Below are 26,811 nucleotides of genomic sequence, written 5' to 3'. Positions count from 1 at the left end.
AGACCCAGAGAGTTTAAATGACTTGCCAAGTAGTAACTGGCAGAGATAGCAGTTAAAGACTTAAACTCTTTCCCACACATCTCCATCTCTGTGATCCCTATCAGATCCTCAAGATGCTTCAGCTTTGCCAATGATTGGGTTGTATCTTCTGCCTGTCACTCATTGACATCTCTTCTTCAACTTCACATGAGTCCCCCTTAGAGGATGAAATTCCTAGTATTCTGGGCTCTCTGTTTTATATTCAAATTTTTATTTTTATATTCTATATATAATATTAATATATAAATAGAAATAAATCTATAATAATTACATAATGCATTATATGATATATTTATTACATATATATTTTATATTCAATTTTCTATTCAGTCTTTTTAGTCATGTCCAACTCTTTGTGACCCCATTTGGGGTTTTCTTGGCAAAGAGTGGTTCATCATTTCCTTCTTCTCATGTTATAGATAAAGAGCAGAGGCAAATGGGGTTAAGTAACATGCCCAGGATCACATAGCTAGTAAGTGTCTGAGGCTGGATTTGAACTGAGGAAGATGAGTCTTCCTGACTCTAATCCCAGTACTCTATCCCCTGCAACACCTAGCTACCCATTCAATTTTCTAGGCCTTCCTTTCTACTGTCTAATTCAACTATAGAGATTGTAAAAAGTAAAGACAAGAAGATTATCCTCAGTATGGCAAAAGTGATTGGCTGCAAAGCCCCAACTACGTAGCCCCTTCATTTAGTGAATGGAAATTCATTTATTTGTTTTATTTAAATTCATTTATTTGTCTATTAATGTATGTATGTATGTACGTACTTATGCTATTCTCAGGTTTTCTGAGAAAGAGGTAGGTCATATGAAAACAAGATGATTATAAGGAATCTGGTCCAAAAAGTAGCTCCTAAAGGATGCTTAGGCTGGTGTCCTACAATTTTTCCCCGTCCTTATTTCTAGTGCTATACAAAGAAAATCTATAGAATGATAACCCTGAGGTCCTGCATCCACAAAGGCAGTTCTAATTGTACTCTCCAGATTGGATTTCCTCAGAGTAGGAAAGTGGACAAAGACAAGAGTTAAATTCATTTTTTGGGTTAACATCCAATTGGTCAGAAAAACAAGATGAAAGAGAATACTGCAACATTTTGGCTGAGCAATGTTTGGATTTCACTTGGAATAAGTATCACAGTCAAACCTAAACCATAAATGACAGGAACGCACTCTATTTACTGCTAATTTAGAGCATGGCTCCTAGAAAGAGGACCTGCTGGAAATCATGCCCTACTCAGACACTTTTTATTTAACCAGAATGATGATGACGGTGGTGGTGGTGGCAGTGGGGAGGAGAGGAGGAGGAGGAGGAGGAGGAGGAAGAGGAAGAGGAAGAGGAAGAAGAAGAAGAAGAAGAAGAATGATGATGATGATGATGATGATGATGATGATAACAACATCTAGCTGGCTCCAAACCCCTGGCCATGCTTCAACCTGGCCATGGAACTACAGTGCCACCTCACTCACTTCTACTGCTACTTCTGCTGCTGGAACTCCCACCTTGGGGCTGGGCTATCTGATTGGTGAGAGCCCACTACATATAGCCATCTCCAGACTCCAGCCATCTCCTTGTCATGCTTCCACATACATCCCCCAAACTCTTTTTACCCCTTGTTCTGATGGCGGCAATCAGATCAATACTACCATCATTTCTGGAAAGTATGTGTTAATTGACTTGTCCTATGTCTCCACTCACCATCCCTGTGACTTCCCAGATCAAACACCCTCCCGAGACACTATTCTTCCATATATGTTGTCTTCCTCAATTAACACATAACTTCTTTCTGGGCAAGGACTTCCTTTCTTTCTTTTGTATTTTTATCCTCATTCTATAACATAGTACCTGGCATACCATAAGGGCTTAATAAATGCTTTTTCATTCATTCATTAGACTTTTCATTCATTCAGTAGCAAGGATGATAATAACTGACATTTATATAATACTTTAAAGTGAGCAAAACTCTTTCCATACACAGATTATCAGCTTGAAAAGTGCAGTAAAAAAAAAGGGCACCCCACATTATCTCATTCATACCTCAATATTACCCTGAGAGATAGATAGTAAGGTATAATTATGGCCATTTTACATATGAGGAAACAGAGATTTGACCTGTTCATAACTTTATAGCTGGTATCAGAGAGAGAATTCAAACACTGGTCTTCCCAGAAGGTGGAAGTAAGAGAAATGGATAGAACTTGTGAAGAAGCAAACTTGGGCTTGTTGTCAGGACAAACTTGCTACCAATTAGAGCTACCCAAAAGGGGAATGGGCTGCTTTGGGAGGTAGAGTCCTTGCTCCTGGAGGTCTTCAAGCAGAGGCTGGAACAACCATTTCTTAGATAATGTTACAGTATAGTAGGCATTGTTTTCAGGTATGGCCTGGATGAAATGACTCCTGCGGTGCCTTCCATCTCTGAGAGGCAGACCTGCTGGAATCATAACATCCCTGATTCTGTCTGTGTGGTACAGCAAGAAGAATCTGGATTGGGAGTTTGATGATCTGAATTCCAATCCCAGTTCTTCCACTTACTCCCTGCATAACTAAAGGCAAATTACTAAACCTATCTGGGTAGAACTCAGTTTCTTCAACTGTAAAAGAAGGAGGTTGAACTAGATGGCCTCTGAGTGACCTTCTAATTCTACAGTTATGTCTGGACTACCTGAGTTCAAATCCAGCCTGAGATGCTTACTACCTAGGTGACCCTGGGCAAGTCACTTTAACCTCTCTTTGCCTCAGTTTCCTCACCTATACAATGGAGCTGATAATAGCATTTACTTCACAGAGCTGTTTTGAGGATCAGATGAGATATTTCACACAAAGAAATGGCACATGGTAGGTGTTTATAAATGCTTGTTCCCGTCCCTTCCTTCTTATGATTCTTGACCCAACTCCAATATTCTAGCTACCATGCCATATTTCCTCTCTCTAGGCTCTCTGGACCTTCGGAATGATAGGAAGTACCTCATAACCTTCCAATTAAAGGTGCACTGGAAGCCAAGAGGGGAACAGAAACTGGCTGTTTATTATGAGGCTTTAGAATGACTGGAACTTCCTATGTAGCTTGGCTTTGTAATGGGAGGTTGATGCAGCTCAAGCTAACTTTCTAAACCCTTCCCTAGGGGTGAGCTCTCTGCCTGGGGTTGTGGCCATGGGGTGGTTGCCACTATGAAAACCTAGCTCCTAGCAACACTAGTAGCTGATAAAAGGGCTGCTGTCCTGGGTGCTGAGATAGCTTACTGTCCTCACAGGTCTGCTGCTGCTTAGACCTTTGAGATCTGTAAATGTTCCCTTATGTAACAATGCACTCCAGGCCAAGCTGTCATATACACATGGCGCACGGATGGCCACACACGCCACGCATGTGCAAGCACACACATGTGGAAGGGGCACATTTAGCTCTGTACCCTGGAGTTCCTAGAGCCTGAAGTAGTTTGATCCTTGATGTAGAAGGAGAGACCGATGTAACTAATGGATCTCTCTACTGATCCTTCCTTGGAAGAGAAATGAGGGAGTTGGAACAGGGGTGGGAGGGAGACTGGCAAAGACTCTGAAGTGAAAAGAAAGGGTGGCCTCTTCTTTCCTCTTCCCCTATGAGTCACCCACTCTTGTCTTTGGCAAGGGTTGGAAAGCTGCTGCCTAATGTCAAGTGTTTAAAAGGAGATTCACTTTAGTCCAGGATAGCTATTCAGAGGAAGATTAGTAATTAACAGTTCCTAGGGGCCAATTTGGGAGCTGATACCAGTAGTCATACCCTAACAATGAGACAGCTTCATGTGAAATAATCTCACTAGGGAAATAGAAGCATGGCCTATTAGATCTGGAAGAGACCAGGAAGGCCATCTGGGAGACCCTATTTTACAGAGGGGGAAATAGAGATTCAGAAAAGAGGAAGTGAGAGGACAGCTATATGGCACAGTACATAGAACACCGGCCCTGAAGTCAGGAGGACCTGAGTTCAAATCTGACCTCAGATACTTACTAGCTGTGTGACACTAAGCAAGTCACTTAATCCCAATTGCCTCAAAAAAAGAAAAGGGGAAGTGATTTGGCCAAGGTCATCAAATGACTTACTAGCAAAGTCAGGACGAAGACCCAGCTCCCTGGATTCCTAAGTGAAAAGCTATCTAATCTACCAAGGAGATTAGAAAAGCATCCCTGTGCCAGTGACAGGAGAGACAGAATCCAATTCAAGTCCAGATTCGATTGAAATATACAAATTTACTAAATATTTCCTATGTGGATAACACTGTGCTATATACCACTGCGGGTTGTAGATATCTGTAAAAAGTATAAGATACTTCTTTGTTCTCAAGTTTTCAATCTCACGGAAGTGTTCTCTCTCTCTCTCTCTCTCTCTCTCTCTCTCTCTCTCTCTCTCTCTCTCTCTCTCTCTTCTCTTGATGCAATTGTCCAAAAGCCTTATTGGAGTTGAGAGAAGAGAGGAATCAACAGAACACCTTAAATTGTCAATCTCTAGAGAATCTTCCATCATCCTGATTGGGTGGGTGGGGGGTTTCATGGAAAGAAAAGTGTTGATCAGAGGTAGTAGCTGGGATAGAAAAGCTTGGCTTGAAAACTGGGAAGTTAGAAAATGAAAATGCTCAGAGCTGAAGATCAGACGGTCACTCACCCAGCACTTTTGAGTGCCTACTGTTTACAGGGCCTATCTTAAGCACTGAGATGGATACAAATAGCCACTGACTACTTCTGTGACCTTGAGTAGTCATTTCACCCCTTTTGGCCTCAGTTTCCTCACATGTAAAATGAAAAGGTTGGACTAGATGATCTCTAAAGTCCGTTCCATATTATTCTGTGAACCTTTGGGAAGTTTCTAGTCTAGGTGGTTTGATGTGAAGGAGAAACTCTGGAAACTAAAATTGAGTAGATTCATGGCAGAAAAAGTTGAGGAATCATGATTAAATAAGACGAACTTTTTTTCTTCTTTCTAGCTTATCAAGTATGCTTGCTTGATACCAATCTACCTCTTGCCTGGAGCTGGTTATAAATGAAGTCCAGCATATTCCACACATAAGGCACTGACTGCAACTTGGTTAGATTAATGTTTCCTACGTGTTCACCTTGCTCTCCCTTTCCTACCCCAATTCAAAGCAGAGCAACTGAGCCCTGCAGCTCCCTCCCCCTGCCACCCTGACTCTCTACTCTTACCTCTCTGGTGCTAAAAATAGCACTGTGAGGATGAGCTGACACTCCCTGTCAAAAAACTCCATTTGAATGTTGCCTCAAGTCCCAGGAAGTTGGCAGATTCTTCCCTGTAGGGCTGAGCAAATTATAGATGCTCTCTGCACTAAATCCCAGAGCTACAGAATTGTAGAATCTGAGATTGAGAGGCAACTGCAGAGGTCACTGAGTACAATCCCCTGTCCAGTGCAGGAACCCCTTCTAAAATATCCCTCTGATCATTCAGTTTCCAAAGACCTCTAAGGGCACAGGAATTCAATCACCTCCTGGAGCAGTCCATAGAATTCTTAGACAGCTCTCATTGTCAGGAGAGTCCTCCTCATAATTTGCAACAATCTGCCTTCTTCTGGCTTCCTCCCAGCAACTCTAAGTCATATCAAGCCTATCCCATAGTACCCGTTTACAGTCTTGGTGTAGGTCACCCACAAGGATGGCAAAGACACTTTATGTAAACCTCTTCTACCCCAAATCTCAAAAGATAGGAATTAAGCACCAGAGCCAGAGTGATTACAGCTGATTTCATAAGATAAGAAGTCAGACCTCTCCATGCAAGTTAAAGACACCAAGAATTAACAATGGGGAATCTTAATACATGCCCATCTCCCATCTGACTTCATTACAACTGCCTTAGTCAACACAAGCAAACTCAGTTGTAACTGGGAGTCTCATTGTATTGTATTGTAATGCATTGTAGCTTCAGTGACTCTGTCCTAACCCTCGCTCCCCACTTCCCTACCCCTAATTCCCAGCCCTGGAAGACATGACAAACATTAGTTCTTTTCAGCTATGTAAAGGAAAGGAAGAGAGAGGAAGGAAGTTCAGGTGACTAAAAATTTGCCAGTGCAGTCATCTGTCCTCAGAGCCATAGGCTGGGGGAAAGGGGTCTGAAAGAAAGGGGGACTGCAAAAAATTAACCCTGGCCACCTCTATCCTCTAAGAGTTTACCCAGGTCTCAGGCTGGCTAACCGCAGTAAACCCTAAATGTGAAGAAGCTATGATCATGAGCAGCCCCAGCCTCAAAGGGTCTGTACACCAATGTGGAAAAGGAGGAGAACCAAAGAATGAATGTCAGGGATGGGGAGTACAAGAAAAAAAAAAGCTGAAACATTAAAGATATCAAGAGAAAAGGCTTAAAGAAAAGTCGAGCCTACAAGTAGACACAGCAACAGAGAGAATCCTAAAAATCCTAAAAACAGAAAGAAGGAGTAAAATCTCCAAAAGTAACTAAAACACCTTAATAAAATATTATAATATGAAGGAAAGGGAAGCAATACTGTCTGATGAAAGGCAGAATCACATGGATTCCTCAGGGATCATGGAACAACAGCAAGAAACTCTAAAGTAGTTCAAAAGAAAAATAAAATCACCAAATAAGGCAATTAGTCTGAATTTAGGTCAGCAACTAGAGCTTTCAATGAAGAATTTTAAAAAATGAGCAGAATAGAAAAATAAAGTTTGTGATGGCAATTATTCTCAAACAAATATAAGCTATGAGAGAAAACAACAGATATGGAACTCAAAAATGCTAAAGTAGAGGAAAGTTTGACACTAGCAAAATACATTAAAAAAAAAACAGTAACAACCATGAATTCTATGCAAGTGAAAGCAACTGAAATTCTAGGCAGAGAGCACAAACATAAGGAAGAATATGAGAGATCAAAAAGCCCGAATTCTACAATGCAGGAAATAATGTAAAACAACAACAAACAACCTTTCCAGCAAATAAAACGTTGATTGAGAAAATCCTGAACTCTCTCAGAGACTTCTACCACTGCATTTCAAAGATTTGAGAGGGCCCTGCACCCTGCTGTATCCAACTAGCCAGCCACTAATAAGATAGGGAAGTCTGTATCACCTCGATAGGAGTCCTTCAAATAGTGTTAGTTGGAAAATCTGTTTTCAGCTTGGTACCAATTTGGTGGTAGGAGAAAAAATTACCCTCATTGACTATTTCCCAGCCTCTTTCCACCCAATGATCTCCCCATCTTTGGAACTCTTAAAGTATTTGCTGTCTGTGCTATTCACTTGACAATTAACTATATGTAACCCTCCTGGGACTATTTTGTTCTTCTTTTATCCTGTTATTAAACTATTCTTTCTTAAACTTTTTTTGTGTTTTGTCTTTTCCCTTTTCCCCTGAAGGGGCAGCATGATATAGTGGGAAAAAGCACTGGACCAGACTCATAAGCCTGGGTTCAAATCCCACCTTGTCGCTTAATGCTTGTGTGACTTAGCAAGACATTGAACCTCTCTGGGCCTCAGTTTTCTCCTCTGTAAAATGAGAGGGTTAAGGCTAAGTTGTCCCTAAGCCTCCTTCTAACACTACATTGCTGATCCTAGAAACTTATGAAACTGATTATAAACTCCAAGGGCTCAGACAACATTTTCTATTTCTCTGTCTACCCTTACAATCCTTTACACTTTTTTTGTTGTTATTGTTGTTGTTCAGACCCCTAAACCAATGCAAATACAGAGTTTCCTGGAGACAGTATGGTGGACAGCTAGGTAGCACACTGAATCAGGAAGCCCCAAGTTCAAATCCAGCCTCAGACACTTACTGGCTGGGTGACTATGGACAAGTCACTGAACCTTGTTTGCCTCAGTTTCCTCATCTGTAAAATGAGCTGGAGAAAGAAATGTCAAATCACTCCACTTATCTTTGCCAAGAAAACCCCAAATGGGGTCACAAAGTATTGGACATGACTGAAAAATTGACTGACCAGCAACAAAAAGGGGCAGTGAATCATTAAGTGACATGCCCAGGCTCACAGAGACAGAATGTATTAGAGATAAGACTTGAACACAGGTCATTCTGACTTCCAGGACTGACTCTATCCACTGTGCTAGGCTGTCTTACCCACAGAAGCATTCAAATAACCCTTTTTGCTGGAATAATAAATATTTTCTTGGAGTTTAGGACTAGAAAACTAACAAGAAAAGGAGGATGGCTCTCAAAAAGCCAGCTTGACTAAAATGTCAGGACAATCACTTTTCTCTCTTCCATCTCCCTCAATGATCCCAGTTGAAAGGATCAGACTCTGAACGCTTTGCAGCAGCATTCACCTTTACTCTGAGTGAAGAACCATTAGGGTAGATTTTATGGAGCAGATACATTAGTTACAAATGCTCAGGACAGAAGAGAAAAAGGAAAACACCAGACTTTGTGGTGGTTCAGAATGGTTTTCTCTAACAGTAGGATTTCAACGCATTAAAATCTATACAAACATATATCCCAAATGTGTAACACAGAAAGGGGATGCATGGTGAATGGAAAGCCAAGGGTTCAGACTAAGTGAGTTCTGTCCCAGGGCACTGAGGGGAAGTGGGCTTAAATATTTGATGCTTTTAGTACAAGCAGTAAAAAATAGTAGCCAGAAAGGCTGCTGGGGGCAGGGGGATCTAGAGAGCATCCAGGGACCTTCTGCCTTCTTCAACCCTTCTGGCACAATGAAAAAACTCCTTTCTAACTGAGGGAAACCTTTCATCTTCTTTCTTTCTCTTACTCTGTTGCCCATCTTCCTGCCACCTCAAGTCAGTTTCCATCAATCTTCCCTGAGTACATCTCCTTTCTGCCGTGACTTTAGCTAGTTATAAGAAAATCCCTTCATGACTGCCTCTTTCTCCCTTTGCTTCCTGCCCCCAGTGATTCCTAGAAAGGTCCTTTAGCTTTCTGAGTAACAATGGAGAGAGGGATAGGGTTCTGAAAAGCATGAGGTAGGCGATTGTTTTTGATTGTCAGGGTTAAAAGCCCCATATCAGGCCTGCATTTTAGGGATGAATCTTACCTTTTTGGTCCCTGGATACTAATCATCCCTATGTCCTCTGAACAGTCAATGAGTTGGCAATTGAACTTCTTGTCCTGAAGCACAGTGGTGATGTGGGACCAGTTGTGCTGGGCTACTGCTCCCCCCACAGCCAGGTAATAGCCATCCCCTGGGAGAGAGAGCAGTTTGAGCTTAGTAAGAGAGACAGCAATGGTAAAAGCAGAAATAACAGGAAAGCCATCCTTGGACTCACCATTGACTGTTCCCGTCACTTGATATTCTTCCGGCCCCCGCCAGTCTTCCACATCTAATAAGCTGCCAAGTCCTATCAGTTCTGCCTACAAAAGTACTCTCATATCACTCACCTTTTCTTTATTATACCACCACCATTCTAGTTCAATCCTCATTCACTTATTGCAGTAGACTCTAATCAGTCTTTCCTCTAGTTTTTCCCAATCGGTCCTTCACCCAGGTACTAAAATAATCTTTCTAAGGCACACTTTTGATCATATCACTCCTCTGCTCAAAAACCTTTAATGACTCCCTAGTACTTCTAGGATTAAATATAGAGTCCTCAGTCCAATATATTAAATAGGCATTAAGCCTTCCACAATCTGACCCCAATTTTCTTTTCTAGCCTTATTTCACCCTTTTACATACCCTTCAATCCAGTCAAATTAGAATATTAGCTGTTTTTCAGGTTCAACATGCTATCCTGCCATCAAAATATACTCACAAAGACCCAAAATGTTCTCTGTCCTCCCCTATGCCTCTCTGAATCCTTAACTTACTTCAAGGCTTAGCTCAACTCACCCTAGCATTCTCTTCTTTCTCAAAATTATGCTGCTTTCATTAATTTATTTGCAAGTATATTGAAACTCCCCAAATTATAGTTCCTTGAGAGCAAGGATTAGTTTATTATTGTGTTTTCAGAGGCAACATTGTATATAGATGGAAAACTGGCCTTAGAGCAGAAAGACCTGAGTTCAAATCTCTGACTAGTTGTGTGACCCTGGGCAAGTCACTTAAACGCTTAGTATTCTAGTCCAGTGGTGTGAGACACAAATAGAAATAGATCCCTGCCAGTAATATTTTGATCTAGAAAACCACAAATTAGCAATATCTGTGTTGCATTGAATTATTTACTTATTTGTAATTATCAATTGTACTAGTTATTGTTATTTTGGTAATTATTAATTAATTTCTTTTGTAATTTTTCCAATTATATTTTAATCTGGTTCCTGCTCTTGCAACCCACTGGAGTTCCCCTATCTCAACCACCTAACACTTACTCAGGTTGCAGAGAAGGTACCAGTCTGCATTGTTAAAGGGATTTCCTATACTGAATGAATCAATGAAACTGATGAAATGATACCTCCAGTTCCAAATCACTCAATGAAATCACAGTTCCAGAAGACCTATTTCCAGAAGACCCTCAAACTTCTTTCTTGCTCTAAGTCTATGATCCTGTCATGGAACTTCAAGGATTACAATGCATGGAATCTTAGAACAGAATTAGCAGGGATTTTATGGATGAGTCTATTCCATCTCCCTCATTTTACATGTCACCCAATCAGTTAGGGGCAGAGCTATGGCTAGGACCAGATTGGTTGATCCAGTGGGCTTTTCACTATATCCCACTTCCCTGCCTAAAAAAGTGAAGATTGTCAATAACCTTTATCCTTATCTCATGTCAGGGAAGGGTTAAAGCAGGAATTCACTTTGAATTTCCTGTTGTTTGCCAGAACCTGCCACAAGCCTCACTGTTTATTTGGATGTGGGTGTCTATTAGCAGAGGTCAGTCAGCTTTACCTTCTGCACTGAATGTGCTTGTCCAGGATAGATGGTGACAGCTCCCTGGAGATACTAAGGAAATAAGACGATAGCCTCAGGTTTAGACCCTGTTCTCTTTTAGTGAAGAAACAGCTTCATAAAAACCAGTGCCCTCTCCTTCCCTATACCCAACTGTAGAGAATCCTCTTTGCCTTCTCAGGGAAGCATAATAAAGATCTGGAAATGAGTGGCACCTCTGGGCATACAGTCAGATCAGACCTTGCCCACATTTGTACCCAGTCTTATGGTTTGAAAATATTTCCCAAGGGGGCAGCTAGGTGGCACAGTGGATAGAGCACCGGCCCTGAAGTCAGGAGTACCTGAGTTCAAATCTGGTCTCAGACCAAACACTTGACACACTTACTACCTGTGTGACCCTGGGCAAATTACTTAACCCTAATTGCCTAAAAACAAAAACAAAAACAAACAAACAAATAGAAACCAAAGCGAAAATATTTCCCAAGGATGCTGGGTTGGAGGGTAGAGAATTTGCTAACCTGTCCTCTTAACCACAGGCCATCATAGTATCACAGAATGTCTGAGTTAGAAGGGATCTTAGGCAGTAAAATATGAGAGCTGGAAGGCACATTAGAACATAGAGAAGGTGGAAGAAGGAAAGGGAACAAGCATTTATTAAGGATCATTATGTGCCAGGCACTGTGCTAGTGCTTTACAAACATCTCATTTGATCCTCACAAAATCCTTGGAGGTAGATGCTATTAATCCCATTTTTCAGGCAAGGAAACTGAGGCAGAGAGAGATTAAAGTGATTTCTTTGCCCAGGTCATATAGGTAGTAAGTGTCTGATGCCACATTTGAACCCAGGTCTTCCTGACTCTAGATTAAGCACTCTATCTATCGTGCCTCTGAGTTGCCTAAATATAGAATATAGAAGATCAGAACTGGAAAGGCCCTTAGGACACATCAACGTTCAAGTTGGGACTTTAGAACATTTAGAACGTTAGGGCTTTGGAACATCAAGGGCTTTAGAACCTGGAATGCTAGGCTACAGAGGTCTCAAAGCTCCAAGGTACTTTTCATTAGTCATCTCACCCAACCTGTATAAGAACCTGTTCTGTAGCATTTTGACAGGTGGCTGTCCTCCAGCCTTGACCTGAGCATCACCAGGGATTTCCAGGGTCCATCTCAACATTAGTGCTAATGCCCACTCATTTCCTTTAGTCCTGCTCTGCTGACACAAAGAGAGAGAGGCAGATCATATGGTCAAGGAATCAAGATTCCTGGGGTCTAAGCTGAGATTCATTTCTTGACTTGCTAGGTTATCGTGTTCCTTTCAACGCTTTTCATTTTCCTTCCCCCTCCGACTTCCTCTATAAAGGGAAAAAATAGAAATGGTATTTAGCTTTGGGAAGCACTATGGCATTGTAGGTAACATAGAAGACTAAGAGTCAGGGAGACTTGGGTTTGAACCTTACTTCTGACACCTGCTAGCTATGTGGCCTTGGGCAAGTCACTTAACCTTCTTGGCCTCAGTTTCCTTATCTGTAAGATGGAAACGATAATATCTGTAGTACCTACCTCACAGGCTTGTTAAGGATCAAATCAGTTCACATAAAGTAAAATGCTTTGCAAACCTTGAAATGCTATAGTACATAAATGTTAACCATTAGTATTTTTAAAAAGGAGAAATATTCCACTTTGCATAGGACTATTTATCTGGTTATCAGGGCACCTTAGTTCTATTGCTTCATCAGTCACCATGAAGACCCAGGGAAGGCATGGAGGTTGGGGGTGGGATGAGGGCTGCTGATTAATCCTGCCTTAACACTCCTTCCCCAGCCTTCTCCACAGCTCCTAAAACTGCATTTGAACAATATGTCATCATGATAATAGGTGCAACCACCTACTGTAATTGAAAAATAGATGTGCTTTTACTATACTATATTCTATCACCCAGCCAAGAAAGCGTCCCCAAGAGCCACTCACTCGCCCCTATGCTATCTTTTTAATTAGCTCAGAGAGTGGCTTCTGAGCTGGGGAAGAAAAAAGACCTGGGAGCAAGGGAAGGGTGCTGAGCACATTAGCAAAGAGAGACAGGAAGCCTTATCTGGGACCTTCAGACCTCTCATCCACCCTCCTCTCCGTGCATATTTACGCAAAAATCCTCAAGGCCAACAGCAAAAAAAAAAAAGACATTTTCTTTACTCCTATGGCTACTTGCCCCAAGGGCCTTCTCAACTTTGCTAATAAAATCAGGGTCAAATTAATAGGGTATAAATGTGAATAACAGCAGGAAATAACCCCTGTGAACATGCTTTAGGAATCATAAAAGGCTAGACAAATATAAGGTGTCATTACCATCATGACTATTAGCTTTCTCCACTAAAGCCCTACTCTTATGCCTCTTGGTGGTGTGAAAGAGATCCTGGGGTCTCAGAAGGCCAGCAGCACAGTGATAGGTCCACCCACTGGAAAGCTCTCAGGTATGATGTGGGACCCAGAATGCAGAATATACATCTATCATCATTCCCGGACCCTTTTATTTAGTTAATTGGCCACCAGGTAATTCTTTCTTTCTTTCTTTTTTTGAAACAGAAATTCAAGAAACTATCTATCAAGACATAATATTAATAGCCTGCATTCATTTATATAATACTTGAAGGTTCACAAAGGAAACCCTGGGAGGGAAGTGTTATTATTACTCCTATTTGACAAGTGAAAAAACTGAGCTTGAATCAGTTAAGTGACTTGCCTAAGGTTACTCAGCTATATGAGCCTTCCCGAGGACAGGCCCGGCACTCTATTAGCTGGATACTACATGACTGCTTCAAGAGTTACAATGAAAGAGTTAACAATACATGTGAGTGGAAGGAATACCTGCCCTGATGAAGTCACCAATCTTTTCAACCTAAAGTAGTATCATAGTATAGTGACTTTATATTGGAATGGTCCTTTGTCCCTTTCAAGGTATTTTTTTTTATATAGATGGTTTCATTTTTCATCTCCTCCTCCCTTTCTCTTCTTTAAATGTGGGTCATCCTTCAAAACCCAGATCAAAGAGCACCTCCTCCATGAATCACCAGACCCTAATGATATCTTTCCCCTCCTAGAATTTCCAAAGGATGTTTCATTTTAATTGGTTAATTACATGATCCCTGATATGGTTACTTATCTTCTCTGTGAGTGCACACGAGCCTGCATGTGTATATGCATTTGGCTGGCCCCATTCAGACTGTAAGTTCCCTGAGGATAGGTGCAATGTCTTATTCACCCCTATGCTATCTAGCACAGGGCCTTGAACAAAGCAGGTACTCAGCAAATGTTTCTTAACTGATGGATATGATGAAATCTCTAAAAACTGTGAGAGGAAGGAAATAATTTTCACTAAGCTCTAGAACTAGAGACCAGCTTTGACCCTTAAAGGAGATAGTTTTAGGAAAAACCAAAGGCCATCCTTACTTTATAAAGGAGAGCTTAAGCGTACAGAAGTCAGCAGGCAGGGGCAGCTAGGTGGCACAGTTGATAGAGCACTGGCCCTGGAGTCAGGAGGACCTGAGTTCAAATCTGACCTTAGACACTTAACAAGCTAGCTGTGTGACCCTGAGCAAGTCACTTAACCTCCATTGCTGCCAAAATTTAAAAAAAAAGTCAGCATGCCCAAGAGGGGGTGTAGGCTAAAAAACATAACCAGTTTCACAAAAGACTTAAAATTCCTACAAGAGAGATAGACCCACAGTGGGTTATTATGGGATTGCTAGGCTATTTGGAATTCATAATTCATTTAAATTAGATTTAGATCTGGAAGGCACCTCAGATGAGATCTAGACCAATAATCCAGCTCCCTCATTTTAAAGATGAGGAAACGGAAAACAAAAGAAGTTAAGCTGGCCAAGGTCACACAGGGAGTAAGTAAGGATTTGAACCCAGGTCTCTAACTCCAATGCTCATTTCTACTACAATATGTTGCATCCTTAACCTTTGAGGCTGACATCAGGAATGAAAACCCTGACCGCCATCAAATCATCCCTCACATGTTCCTTATCAAAGAAAACATCCTCACCCAGGCAGGGGAGGGAAGAGATAAGTCTTTGTAGCTTGCCCAAGAAAATCCTGTTTCTGTACTAAACCAAAGACAGAAAAGCCTTGGGAAGCTTTGGGAGTGAGACATTCTAATAATAATTAGAAGAACTCATGTAGATTCCATTACTAGGCTTAGATCCCAAAGAAGCCAGTGATAAAGTCTCCAAACACATCAAAATATTTACATAGCATTTTTTTTTTGTGATAGTCAAGAATCAAAGCAAAGTAGATGCCTGTTGATTGGGCAATAGGTAAACAAATTACCATGCAACTGAGGCAGTAGTCGGTGCAATAGTCGGTCTGGAGTCAAGAAGATTGGAGTTCCAATCTGGCCTTAGACCCTTGTCAGCTGTGTGATTGTGGGAAAGTCACTTGACCTTTGTCTGCCTCAGATCGCTTAATTGTCAAATGAAGATAATAATAGCACCTCCCTCACAAGGCTGTTGTAACAATCAAATGGGACAATATTTGTAAAGTGCTTGGTATGGTGCATGGCACATAATAGGTGCTTAATAGAAGTATCTGTTCTTTTTTCTTTCCCTTCCACTGAATGTAATGGAATATTACTGTGCTGTGTGTAAGAAATAATAAATGTGGTGAGTAGAAACATTGAGAGTCCACATGAACTGATGCAGAGTGAAGGAAGCAGAACCAAAAATCAATACAACAATGATTACAACATTGTTAATGGAAAGAATAACCACTAAAAAAAATCAAAAGTGACTGATTATTAGGAATTATATTATAAATATTATATAAATATAACTAAATACAATATATTTATATAAATATGAATAAATAAATAATATAAATATAAATAAAATTATAAGGAATAAGCACAGCATGAAAGAAGAGATATGGTAAGACTTTCCCACTCCACCCCTTGACAGAGGAGGGAGGGAGGTCCACAAGTGTTGTACAATAAACATATTTCAGACTTTTTTGATATATTGATGAGTTTTGCTTTTTTTCCTTCTTTTTCTCTTTCATCTTTAAAAATATTATTTATTATATGGGAGGGATTTTTAGGAGCAGGAAAGGGAAGGATACTGGAAAAGATTTGGGCGATGTGAAAACGCAAAAGACATCAATAAAAATTTCACATTAAAAAAAGAACTCATATCTACATAGTATTTTTAGTTGACAAAGCATTTTCCTCCCAACAGCCCCATAATGTAGGCGACTAAGTATTGTTACTTCTCCTTTTGCAGAGGAAGAAACTGAGGTTCAAAAGGGCCATGTGACTTGCCCAAGGTCACATAACAAATGAGGGGTAGGACTGGAACTCAGAACCAGGAAATCCATATTCTCACCTCAGTGTTTTGTGTTTTGTTTTCCACTGATACCCTTTAGTGAGGTCCCCTGCCCTGGAGATCATGGAGACAGAAGACTATTAGATGATTAGATGATTTAATTTAATGCTAATAATAATTTAGCATCTTAAAAATCTCACAAGCAGAAAGTCACTTAGCCCAATTGTCTAGACCAACCTGCATATGAAAGGACACATGTCTAACAAGTGGCCTCTCTCTGAAAACTTCCAGTGTTAAAGAAACCTCCCAAGGTAGCTCATTATGTCTTGGAGCAGCTCCAGTTGTTGGGAAATTTCTCCTTAAGTTGAGTCAAAATCTGACTCTCTGCAACATACAGGTGATGGTCCCAATTCTGTTCCTTGTGGCCAATCAGCATAATCCCTTTTCCAACAAAAAGCATTTATTAAGCACCTACTATATGCAAGGCACTTTTCCTTATTAGAAAGCCCTTTAAATACTTGAAGGTTGCTTTTGAGTCCCCATTAAATCTCTTCTGCAGGCTTAAACAAATTCTGGAATAGCCTAATTTCTGGTCCTCTCCCTACTCCGGTGCTCTTCTGTGGATGTGACCCAAGTTGACAGTAGCCTTCCTAAAATACTGTGTCCAAGACTACATGCAATACTGCAGATGTGATCTGATCAATGCAGAGGATGGTGGGACCATCTCTTCCTCCAGTCTGGAGGTCCTTCCCAGCTTCTTGACTCCCTAGGAAAAAATGGCGTGCTTTGGATACTGGAACAATGCTGTTTTAAAGAGTGAGCTCAGATCTTGGAGTATGAAACACTGAGCTCCTTAGGTACTATCTAAAAACTTGGCATCATCACTGTAATCACTGAAACTTCTATTCCACTGGGAAAAGAAGGCCCCATAATGAGAATAAAACAGCAGTACATTGCTAAGCACCTACAAGCTCATGCTAGCAGGGTCAGAAAACAGAAATATGTGTAAACTTCCTCACCATGAAACAGTTTAATTTCATTCTTAGGTGCCAAGCTTCAGCACAAACACTCTGAGAATCAATTAGCACATTTCCCTGTCACCTAGTCTAGTAATTGTGCTTTTTCCAAATAGACACTGGGGAAACCACTTTCCATCTCTAGGCCTCAGTTTCCTTCCATCTTTAAAATGAGAGGGATGATGGATGGCCTGGATGACCTCTAAGTTTCCTTCTAGCTGCAACATTCCATGAGTCTAGGAGCTTACTCAGCCTCACTGCTAACTCCCCATGCAGAAGGAGATATGCCTAAGAGTTTCCCCAAACCCCAGCATTGAGACCATCATTCTTTGCATTTCAGTGGTAAATAAGCAACTCTTTTTGATTACCCTTACCTTGGTCACCCTCAGAATTCTGATCTTAAGTCTGTACCGTGGCATTTTACAACCTTGACAGTCAAGGGACCTAGAAAGATTCTCATCCTGACTCTGCCACTGAATCAGTGACCTCCCCTACCCCCTCAACACTTGTGAAATGAAGACTTTGGACTAGATAACTGCTAACGTTCTTGCCCTCTCTAGGACTAGTCTAAGGTTCCTTATTATTCTGATATTCTAAGTTCTAAGGCAGAGATTCTGAACCATTTTTGTATCATGGACTCCTTTGACAGTAAAGGTGAAACCTATGAATTCCTACCCAGAATACATACATACTTACATGTATACATATATATTAGTATATGTGCATGTATATGTATGTGTGTGTATATTTTAAAATTCACAATAGAAGAAAATGCTAAATTTCAGTTAGAAGTTCATGAAACTAAAGATGTATTTTTTTTCCCATGAAAGTTCATGGACACCTTGAAATCTGTCTACAGGTCCAAGGGGAAGAACCTTTGTTCTAAAGTCTCTTCTAGCTCTGACATCCTATATTTCAAGGTCACTTTTTGCTCTAATACATTACGTTCTAACATTCTAGTATCTAAGGTCTCTTCCAGTTCTGTTGTTTTATGTTACAAAGTCACTTTTTGCTTTGATACACTATGTTCGAACATTCTATTATCTACGGTCTCTTCCAGCTTTGCCATTCTGTTTTTCAAGGTCATTTTTTGCTCTGGGGCATTCTATGCTTCTTCTAGTTCTGAAATTTAATGCTTCAGGATCACTTTTTGCTTTGATAATTGATGTTCTAACATTCTGTGTATTAAAATCTCCTCCAGTTCTGATATTTTGTATTCCAAGGTAACTTTGCTTTGACATTATACGTTCTAACATTCCGTTCCAAGGTCACTTCATGTTCTGACATTATTTCAAGGTGTTTTCCAGCCCTAACATTATTTGATTCTATTCAATGTCACTTCATAAGTGATCTTTAGTCTCTCTGAATTGCACGTCTCTTCAGATAGACTGCAGACAGCTCCCAGAGAAAGACTGGGTCTTTCTCCTTTTGTCCGATATCTACATGGAGGTGAGGGCTGGAGAGGGGAGAGGTAGTGTGCTCAGTCTATAGTTCGTGGATGACACTTCATAATGGCAGCATAAGCTAGGTTAGTTAAAAAAGGGGAAATCTACTGGTATGGAGCAGAATCAGGACTAGAGTCTTGCAAATTTCAGACCAGGAGGAGATCTGGATGCCTGCACAGGGAAGTACAACTCACACCATCTTCTAGAGGCCGTGAGCCTTCATATGCGTATCACAGTCTAAGAAAGAGTAGTGCAATTAGGTCAACTTCCTTCTTCAAACACACTATCATTAGCTAATGGCGGCCTTCCTGTTAAAAATGCAACAGTCCTGTCCATTTAGACTGTTTTCCACCAGGGTGGGGGTGGATTAACTGAATCATCACCCAATCCCCTTGAAAGGCCAAGCATTTATACAGCAGCAGCCAGAATGAGAACTGCCATTCGTGGCCAGCAGCAGAGTGAATTAAGTTCATTGACCCCTGGAGTTGGGGAGGGGGGAAATGCGAGAGGAATAGCAGGGTGGGGTAGGGGTAAAAATGAATACAGCCCACAGAAATATAGATTTAGAGCACGGGGAGCATAAACAGTGAGACCCAGAGCAGAGCCTTAGTTTGTCCAAGGTTACACAATTAGCGTGGCAGACCTGGGATGAAAGATTGTGAATTCATTAACATTGTATTCTGCCAGCTAAACCAAGCAACCACAGGTTGCTTAGCCCACAGTCAAGGCCTCCTGTAAGTCACAGGCACATTCGTAGATATAATCACTGAGTACCCACTGCCCCTGTAGGGGAATCTGATCAAACCCTACTTTTACCTCACAATGAGGCCTCCAATTATGCCTCACCTGGTCACCCACCCACAGGTTAAACTGTGTAATTACAGAGGGAAGAATCAGGCAAAGTCAGCTCTGTGGGAGACACCAGTTTCTAGACCTCATTGTCCCCAATTTAAAGACTCAGGTTCTTGAAATTAAACATTTGGGACTGCTTTGTTGCTTCATCCAAGCATAAGCCACTGACACAGTGTAACTTGGGTATATCTTACCTTCAAACGAAGGGTTAAGTGGAGAAGCCTCAGAGTCCACAGCCAGGCGACTTACTGTCAGGTCACTCTCAGTGCCTCCCCGATGATTTAGCATGCACGTGTACACCGTGGAACCTGGGAAAGGAAAGAAATAGCCTTTTGGGGGGTAGTCCAGATTGATCCAGAGAGAGTGATTAGGACAAGAGTCATATGTCATGTTCATGAGCTAGAGTTGAAGAGAAGGGGGAATAAAAGGGCTAAGAGTGACAAAGAAGTCATCCCCTTGAACCAACAGGGATCCCAGACTAGAGTCAATGGTGATAAGGGCACATGACTCCGTGCTGACAGATTCCTGTGATGGGCACACAGCAAATAATTCTAGTTCTTTCATCTAGTGTGGCCAATAAAAGGGCCATTACCCAATTATCTATCCTTCCATAGAAAGCTGGGACTCTTTTCCTTCCCCAAATATCTTGCTCACAATTTCCATTTTTTGGAAGTGGCCTGGATTCACTCAGATCTTCGTTAATGCTGGTATCAAGCCAGCTTCACATTTCGTAGAGGCTGCTTTTTTCATCTACATTGAACCTAGAACTAGTTCTTTCCTGCAGCACAAGAGATTAGGGCAGACATAGTGAATAACTGTCCAGCACTGAGAAAGTGCTGCGTTGGGGAGGATTGTCTGGGGGGCACTATGGAATATCTTACTTTGGGAGTCCTTAAACATAGGACAGATTCCTAGTTGGATGGGATGGTACAGACTCACTTAGAGATGAATCTGATATGAGAGCTAGAAGGACCACACTGCCACATGTTACTTGTGTGACTTTGGTGGGGATAGGGGAGGTTACATGGCTTCTCTATTCTTTAGTTTCCTAATCTTTAAAATGAGTGTAAGGCCCCTTCTAGTTATGCCTCCGTAATACCATGCTTGAGTGACCTCTTAAGGTCTCTTCCATATTTAAATCTATGACTGTAGGGATCATGTTATCCAAACCTATCACTGAAGAGATAAGGAAATTGGGGGAGGGGGGTGAAGGAGTGAGCTGGGGAGGGGGTGGGGCTGACTTTCTCAAGAGCATAGTGTGTTAGGGACAGAGCCAGAACTAGAACCACCAAGCAAAGACCACTTTCTTTCTGTTCTATCCAACCTGAAAATTTGATCCACATTTGAACACAATAAACAGAGAAAATGTTCTTTAAAGAAATTGAGACAATACCTTCAATGCCTTCTCTCCTTACTTACTAAGGCCAGATAAATTGACCATGAATCACATAAGGTCTGTATTCATGCTTCTGGCCTCTTTAGGACAGGACCTGTAGGCATGGTGACTGCTCAAGCCACCCCTGTAGACCTTGGGGCTATAGAAGAGTAGAGCTTCTCAAATAGAGACAGCTGCTGGAGTCCCCTTTACAAAAATTTAGCTCAAAGTCCTAGAATTGAAACATTTGGTGCTACCAAGACCTGACTGCAGGTGGGGGTCAGGGGATCTAAGAATGGAAGTTCACTCTAACAACTACAAAAGGATCACCAAATTCCCTCGGTTACCCTTGGTTTCCATGAAAAAAGGAATCATGAGGCCAGCATGAATGGTCCAGTTATCTGAGATTCCCCCCTCCCCTACCTGGTTGTTTGTGAACATCAGCTGTGAAGAGCCAATCTGCAGCCTTCTTAGCTTCAGGACCCACCAGATAGAATTTCCCAAAGTAAGACATGTCAAACGCAGCCACCGCATTTCTGCAGGATAAACATTCCTTCTCAATCTAAAAAGAACACAGGGGGTGGAGGAGAAGGTGCTTAATTGCTCTTCTTTAGCAGAAACGCTTGCAAGGGGAAAATACCAAGTTCCTTGAGAAGGAGCAGAAACAAAGGAGAATTAATAATAACTCACATTTCAACAGCACCTGAAGGTTTACAAAGCCTTTCCCTGATGATAGCACTGTCAAGTACATAGTGGAAGTATTCTTATGCCCATTTTACAGAAAGAAACAGATTTGGAGAGGTTGAAGGCATTGTGATTGGAGCTCCAAACAAGCTTACACTAGGTTGTCACTACCATGTCTTCCCATCAAACTATGCTTTCAATTAGTTACCCTCCTATTCAGGAGCTTCCAATCCTTCCCTGCAGCGGATGGCATCAATCTGAAATCCTCTGCCTGATATTCATCACCTGGCCCCGACTGTCCAGATGTATGTCTTCCTGCTCCCAATCACACACCATCCCCCCTCCCACCCCTTGTCAGACCAATCTTCTCTCTCTGCCACAGACATACCAGGCTTATCCTCCACTTCTCATCTTTTGCCAAACTATTCCTCCTATCTGGAATGCCCTCCTCCTATCTCTCTTGCCATCCACATTTTGCCCATCCTTCAGAGGCCTCCTCTGGATGCTTTCTTTAACAAAACCTCTCTCTACAAGATCTTTCCCTTTGTAAGCCAGAACTAGACCACATGCTGTTCTGTTTCTCCTGTGTGAATCTTTCTCTCTCCCACTAGTTGAAAATACCCTGAGAGCAGAAGTGGTGCCATCTCCTCCTTTTGTCTCTTTCGTGAGACTTAGCACAGGACTGGGCACATAGTAGGTGCTTTAACAATACTTCATGAATCTTCCCGGGATGTATTTTTGATTCCATTTTATTTTATTTTTAGTTCCAAATTCTCTCCCTCTCCTCACTCCCTACCCCCCCAAGAAGAAGGCAAGAAAAACAAAAGCCCTGTATATATTTTATTTACATTAGCATGTTATCTCTCTCATTAGAATGTGATCTCCTAGAGGGCAGAGACTGTGTTTTTGTGCTTAGCACAAGACTGTACCTTGTGCACAGTAAGCTCCTAATGTTTGCTGGCTGACTGAAGGGTGACAAAGCTTCATCCTTTGCATAGAGATCTCAGCACCAAAGAAAAGTCCATTTAGGCTGATATCTCTGTTTGTGCTTCTCAGCCCCAGCATAATAAGTTCTGGAAATGGAGTCTAGAGCATTTGCAATAGTATTTTTCACCCTTTAAGGAACTTTTCAGACCCCTTAGTGGAGATTGAATGAATCAAAGCAAACCTACATTGGTGCTAAACTCCAACCTCATCAGAAACCAGAGTCTCTAACGTGTTTGATCAGCCTGGGCTCTATTATACCTGGATAAGAGTCAATCTTCAGGGCAGCTCGGTGGCGCAGTGGATAGAGCATGGGCCCTGGAATCGGGAGGACCTGAGTTCAACACTTGACTCTTACTAACTGTGTGACCCTGGGCAAGTCACTTAACCCCAATTGCCTCACCAAAAAAAAAAAAAAGAGTCAATCTTCTCCTGACACATTTACCTGGGCCCATGGCCCCTTTGCTCATAGCGACTGACATAGTCCCAGGGAAGTGACTTGAAGAATCATGTAGCTATGAAACATTACAGTTGGTAGGTTACTTAGAACATAAGATGTTGGGGCAGTAGGTGGCGCAGTGGATAAAGCACCAACCCTACAGTTAGGAGGATCTGAGTTCAAATGTGGCCTCAAACACTTACTAGCTATATGATTCTGGACAAGTCACTTAACTTCAATTGCCTCAAAAAGAAAAAGCATATAAGGTGTTAAAGTTGGAAAGAGACTTTGGAGCTCCCTCTCATTATACAGATGGAAAAACTAAGGTCTAGAAAGAGGAAGTGACTTGTCCACATGGTCATACAGCTCATTTGTGGCAGAGTAGCACTGACCCTCAAATACAACTTGGTTAAATACAACTTGGCACCCTCCCACTTCTGTGGCCTTGGTTATATTGCTTACTATTCTTAGCACTAATTCTCTTCCCACCCTTTTGCTCCCAGATGAACCCTCTCCATCCTTTAACGCTCTTCATTGTTGGGATATAAATGCCTATCATATCCATTTAATTCCTCAGTCCTTAACAAAGAAATTTTATTGCAAAAATAAAAGTTGAGAGTAATATGATTAAATTAGTTATTTGTTGTTGTTGTTCAGTCATTTTGGTTGTGTCTGACTCTCCATGACCCCATTGGGGATTTTCTTGGCGAAGATGCTGGAGTGGTTTGTCATTTCCTTTCCCAGTTCATTTTACAGATGAGCAAACTGAGGCAAACAGGGTTAAGTGACTTGCCCAGTATCACACAGCTAGTAAATGTCTAAGGTTAGATTTGAACTCATAAAGAGGAGTCTTCCTGACTCCAGGCTCAGCACTTTATCCATTGCACTCCTAGCTGCCTAGGTGTCCTAGACTTGTCCAAGAACTTAATCTGTCACCTGTTAGAGCAGTGTTCTCCCCTCTACCCTGAACTTGATTGGAGATGCCCATAGGGATGGAATGGAGTTAAGCATTATTCCATTCCCCTTTCAGGAAAAGGTATATCTCGTGTTCTGATCAAGTATTCAGAGGGACTCCAGGTGATGTTGAGAACCATTTCCTCCTGCCAAGGGGGATAATTTGCTAGAGGAAAAAAATGGTATATATCTCCTTAAAAGGGAAAAAGAACCATACAAAAATCAGTGAGAGTTGGGGGGCTGGAAAAATACTCATGTGAAGGTGGTTGCTAATGGGAACCGAGCTCCTGAGTGTCTCTGGCACCAAACCCATCAGGTGGTCTACAAATATTTCTTTATGAAGGATTGAAAAAACCCAGCTTCTGCCTGAACAACCTTAGAATCATCCTTTTTACTTACAACATCATGATGAGGAGGGAAATCAAAGGTATATTCATCACCAAGCAGTTTGTTATACTTGTAGTCTTCATGGGGCTGGTGCTCATATGCCCCATAATAGTCATAAGGGAGGATCTGGGAACAGAAGAGAGGTGAGACTCTGGAGAAACCGTGGAGATGTACCCTGGTGAATGAGATGACAGGAGTGAGTCTCTCTGTTTCCACCTGGGCAATCCGTGGCCTTTCTGTATTTTCTCTTTTTGGCCTCTGTTCAAGCTTTGATGTCTCCATCTCACTTCAGATATCTGCTAATGAAGCTCTTTGTCCTTTGTTGATGTTTCCCTAATTCCCCCTGCTCACTTTACCAGCCCTGTTTGAGCCAAGCTAATTCTCACACTAGCAAAGCTGCCAAACCCTTCAGTAATCTCACCTCCAGTTTCAGCTACAGTGCCACAGGTGCAGGCTGAAAAGGAAGCTGCAACTCACTGAAGGCTCTGCTACTTATACAAAAACATGCCCCCAAACTCCAGGGGCTCAGCAAAAACGGCTCTGCTGAAAGAAGTGGGGCTTTACGTGGGGCTCCTTCTCTTTGAAAGAAGAGTTAGCCTTGAATATTCACCTGACAGCATGCCATTGTACATGAGGCAGAAATGGTGGCATTTGAGGCATTGGTCAGCAAGTGGGAGAGTCATTGTGGAGATCACTGACCTTCTGCGTAACAATATCATACCACACGAGATGTGGCCCTTCAAGGAGGCATGTATGATAGGGTTGGGATCTGTGCCCCAGAAAAGAGAAACCCTGGACTTTCCCACAAGGCCAAATCTTTGGCTTTTGCCTGAGGCTATAATCCCATCAACTGGCCTTTCATTGTGGTTATACCCAGTCTCCCCAATTCTGTTAACCTAGCCTGGCCTTCTTTTTGTTTTACCCCCTGGCCATTTCCCACCCTTAATCCTAGCTAGGCTCCATTCTCCCTTGGCCAAGAGGTCCAGGTCCCAGGAGTTCTGTTCACCCCAGCTTACTGGCCACTCCTAGGTCCCTCTCATGGGCTTTCTGTATATAAGGTCTATCTTGTCTCCATTAAGATGCTTAGATTCCTAAAATCTAGCCACGGCTCTGATTCTTATAATCTAGCCACTGCTTACCCATGTTCAGACTCCTTAAGAGTCTGCCCAATATGATGGATGTTCTAATAAACCTTGTCTTTGGCTGAAGGAAGGCTTGGGTCGAATTCTTTCGGACAGTACCCGCATGTGGTGATTTTGGGGTCACAGGGCCCCTGAACCCCTAAACCACATCATTTATAGGCAGAATGCCTCTCACTGTTCAGCAAAGAAGGATGTTCTGGAAGGGGTTGCTTGGCACAGTTTAAAGAGTAGGGAGAGAACTGGAAGCCACACCTGTGCTCTACCCCCAACTCTGCCCCCAACTGGCTTAGACCTCTCAGGGTCCATGTTTCCTTCCCTGCAAAATGAGGTTGAACTAGATGATCTCACAGATCTCTTTTTTACTCTAAATTTCTATTCCAAAATTCTTTCTTACTCTAAAAATTCCATTTTTCTTTAAATTCTGTATTATTCAAAGAGATCCCCAGGCTCTCAGGAGCTAGATTTCATGATGTCCCTCTCCCTCCTGTGAAGGCAGGGCATGGTATATCACGTACATATACCACAACCCTAGTGCTAAGATTGGAGTCAGAAGACCTGAGTTCAAGTCTCAGATCTACCACTTGCTAGCTGTTTGACTTTTGGCAAAGCCATTTCATTTCTCTATCTTCATCTATAAAAGGAAGGGATTGGACTAGGCAGGAATTTTTAGCCTGGTGTCAGTGAACTTGTTTTTGAAAATATAAGTACACAGATGACTCTATTTCAATACAATTGGCTTCCTGTGCAATCCTATTGAGAGAAATTATTATTAATAACCAACGATTTGGGGAGATCCAGAGTTCCCCCTTTGTCTATAGTCCTCATTTCAAATTTTAGTCTCTTGAAAGACATTACTGATAACAGATTGAATTAACTCTCCCCAATCTTGGTCAGAACCCACCCAACCTTACAAGGAATTTATCTAAGGTAGGAAGCCCATAGTGTTCTACTCAGGCTTGGGTGGGGATAAATTCTTTGATTAAATTGCCCAAAGCTGGGGGTGGTCTGAGTGTAAAGATTGTATCTTTGTCCTAGAATGAATGACATGATGTCATTCTCTCAGCCCCTCATTGGAGGAAGCCCACTTCTCATTGTAGTATTCATTCCTTCATTAATTATTAACCAATCAGAATTGATTGCCACCCTCAGGAACACCCACTCTTCCAAGGGCATAAAAACTGTGAGCCTACCTCCATGACGGATCTTTGGCATTTGAGAGTGCCACTGGCCTCTTTTATTAATAAACTCTAGCATTAATAAAATGATTAATTACCCAGAAATTATGTCTCTTGAGCTACTTAAATATCACACTACATATTTTATTTTATGCATTTTAAAATATAATCCTTAGAAGGGGTTCGTAGGCTCAGCCAGACTGCCAAAAGGGTTCATGACACAC

General features: G+C 41.7%; 1 protein-coding gene across 4 annotated transcripts in view; it reads right to left on the bottom strand.

Annotated features, from left to right (window-relative positions):
• SARDH (sarcosine dehydrogenase) overlaps positions 1 to 26,811 on the bottom strand; it is a 145,215-nt gene that overhangs the window by 58,670 nt on the left and 59,734 nt on the right. For 3 of the 4 annotated variants that reach the window (XM_020981941.2, XM_020981946.2, XM_020981942.2), the window contains exons 13-16: positions 24,283 to 24,396; positions 21,246 to 21,384; positions 19,642 to 19,755; positions 9,029 to 9,176 (exon numbers count right to left, since the gene is read on the bottom strand). In XM_020981941.2, the coding sequence (XP_020837600.1) occupies positions 9,029 to 9,176; positions 19,642 to 19,755; positions 21,246 to 21,384; positions 24,283 to 24,396 (515 nt within the window). The remainder of the gene's footprint in view (positions 1 to 9,028; positions 9,177 to 19,641; positions 19,756 to 21,245; positions 21,385 to 24,282; positions 24,397 to 26,811) is intronic. The other variant, XM_020981945.2, reaches the window with a different exon arrangement.

The sequence above is a fragment of the Phascolarctos cinereus genome, unplaced genomic scaffold (assembly GCF_003287225.1).
Source record: "Phascolarctos cinereus isolate Bilbo 61053 unplaced genomic scaffold, phaCin_HiC Scaffold_2;HRSCAF=192, whole genome shotgun sequence".
NCBI lineage: Eukaryota > Metazoa > Chordata > Mammalia > Diprotodontia > Phascolarctidae > Phascolarctos > Phascolarctos cinereus.
This window is presented reverse-complemented; position numbering and strand designations above follow the sequence as displayed.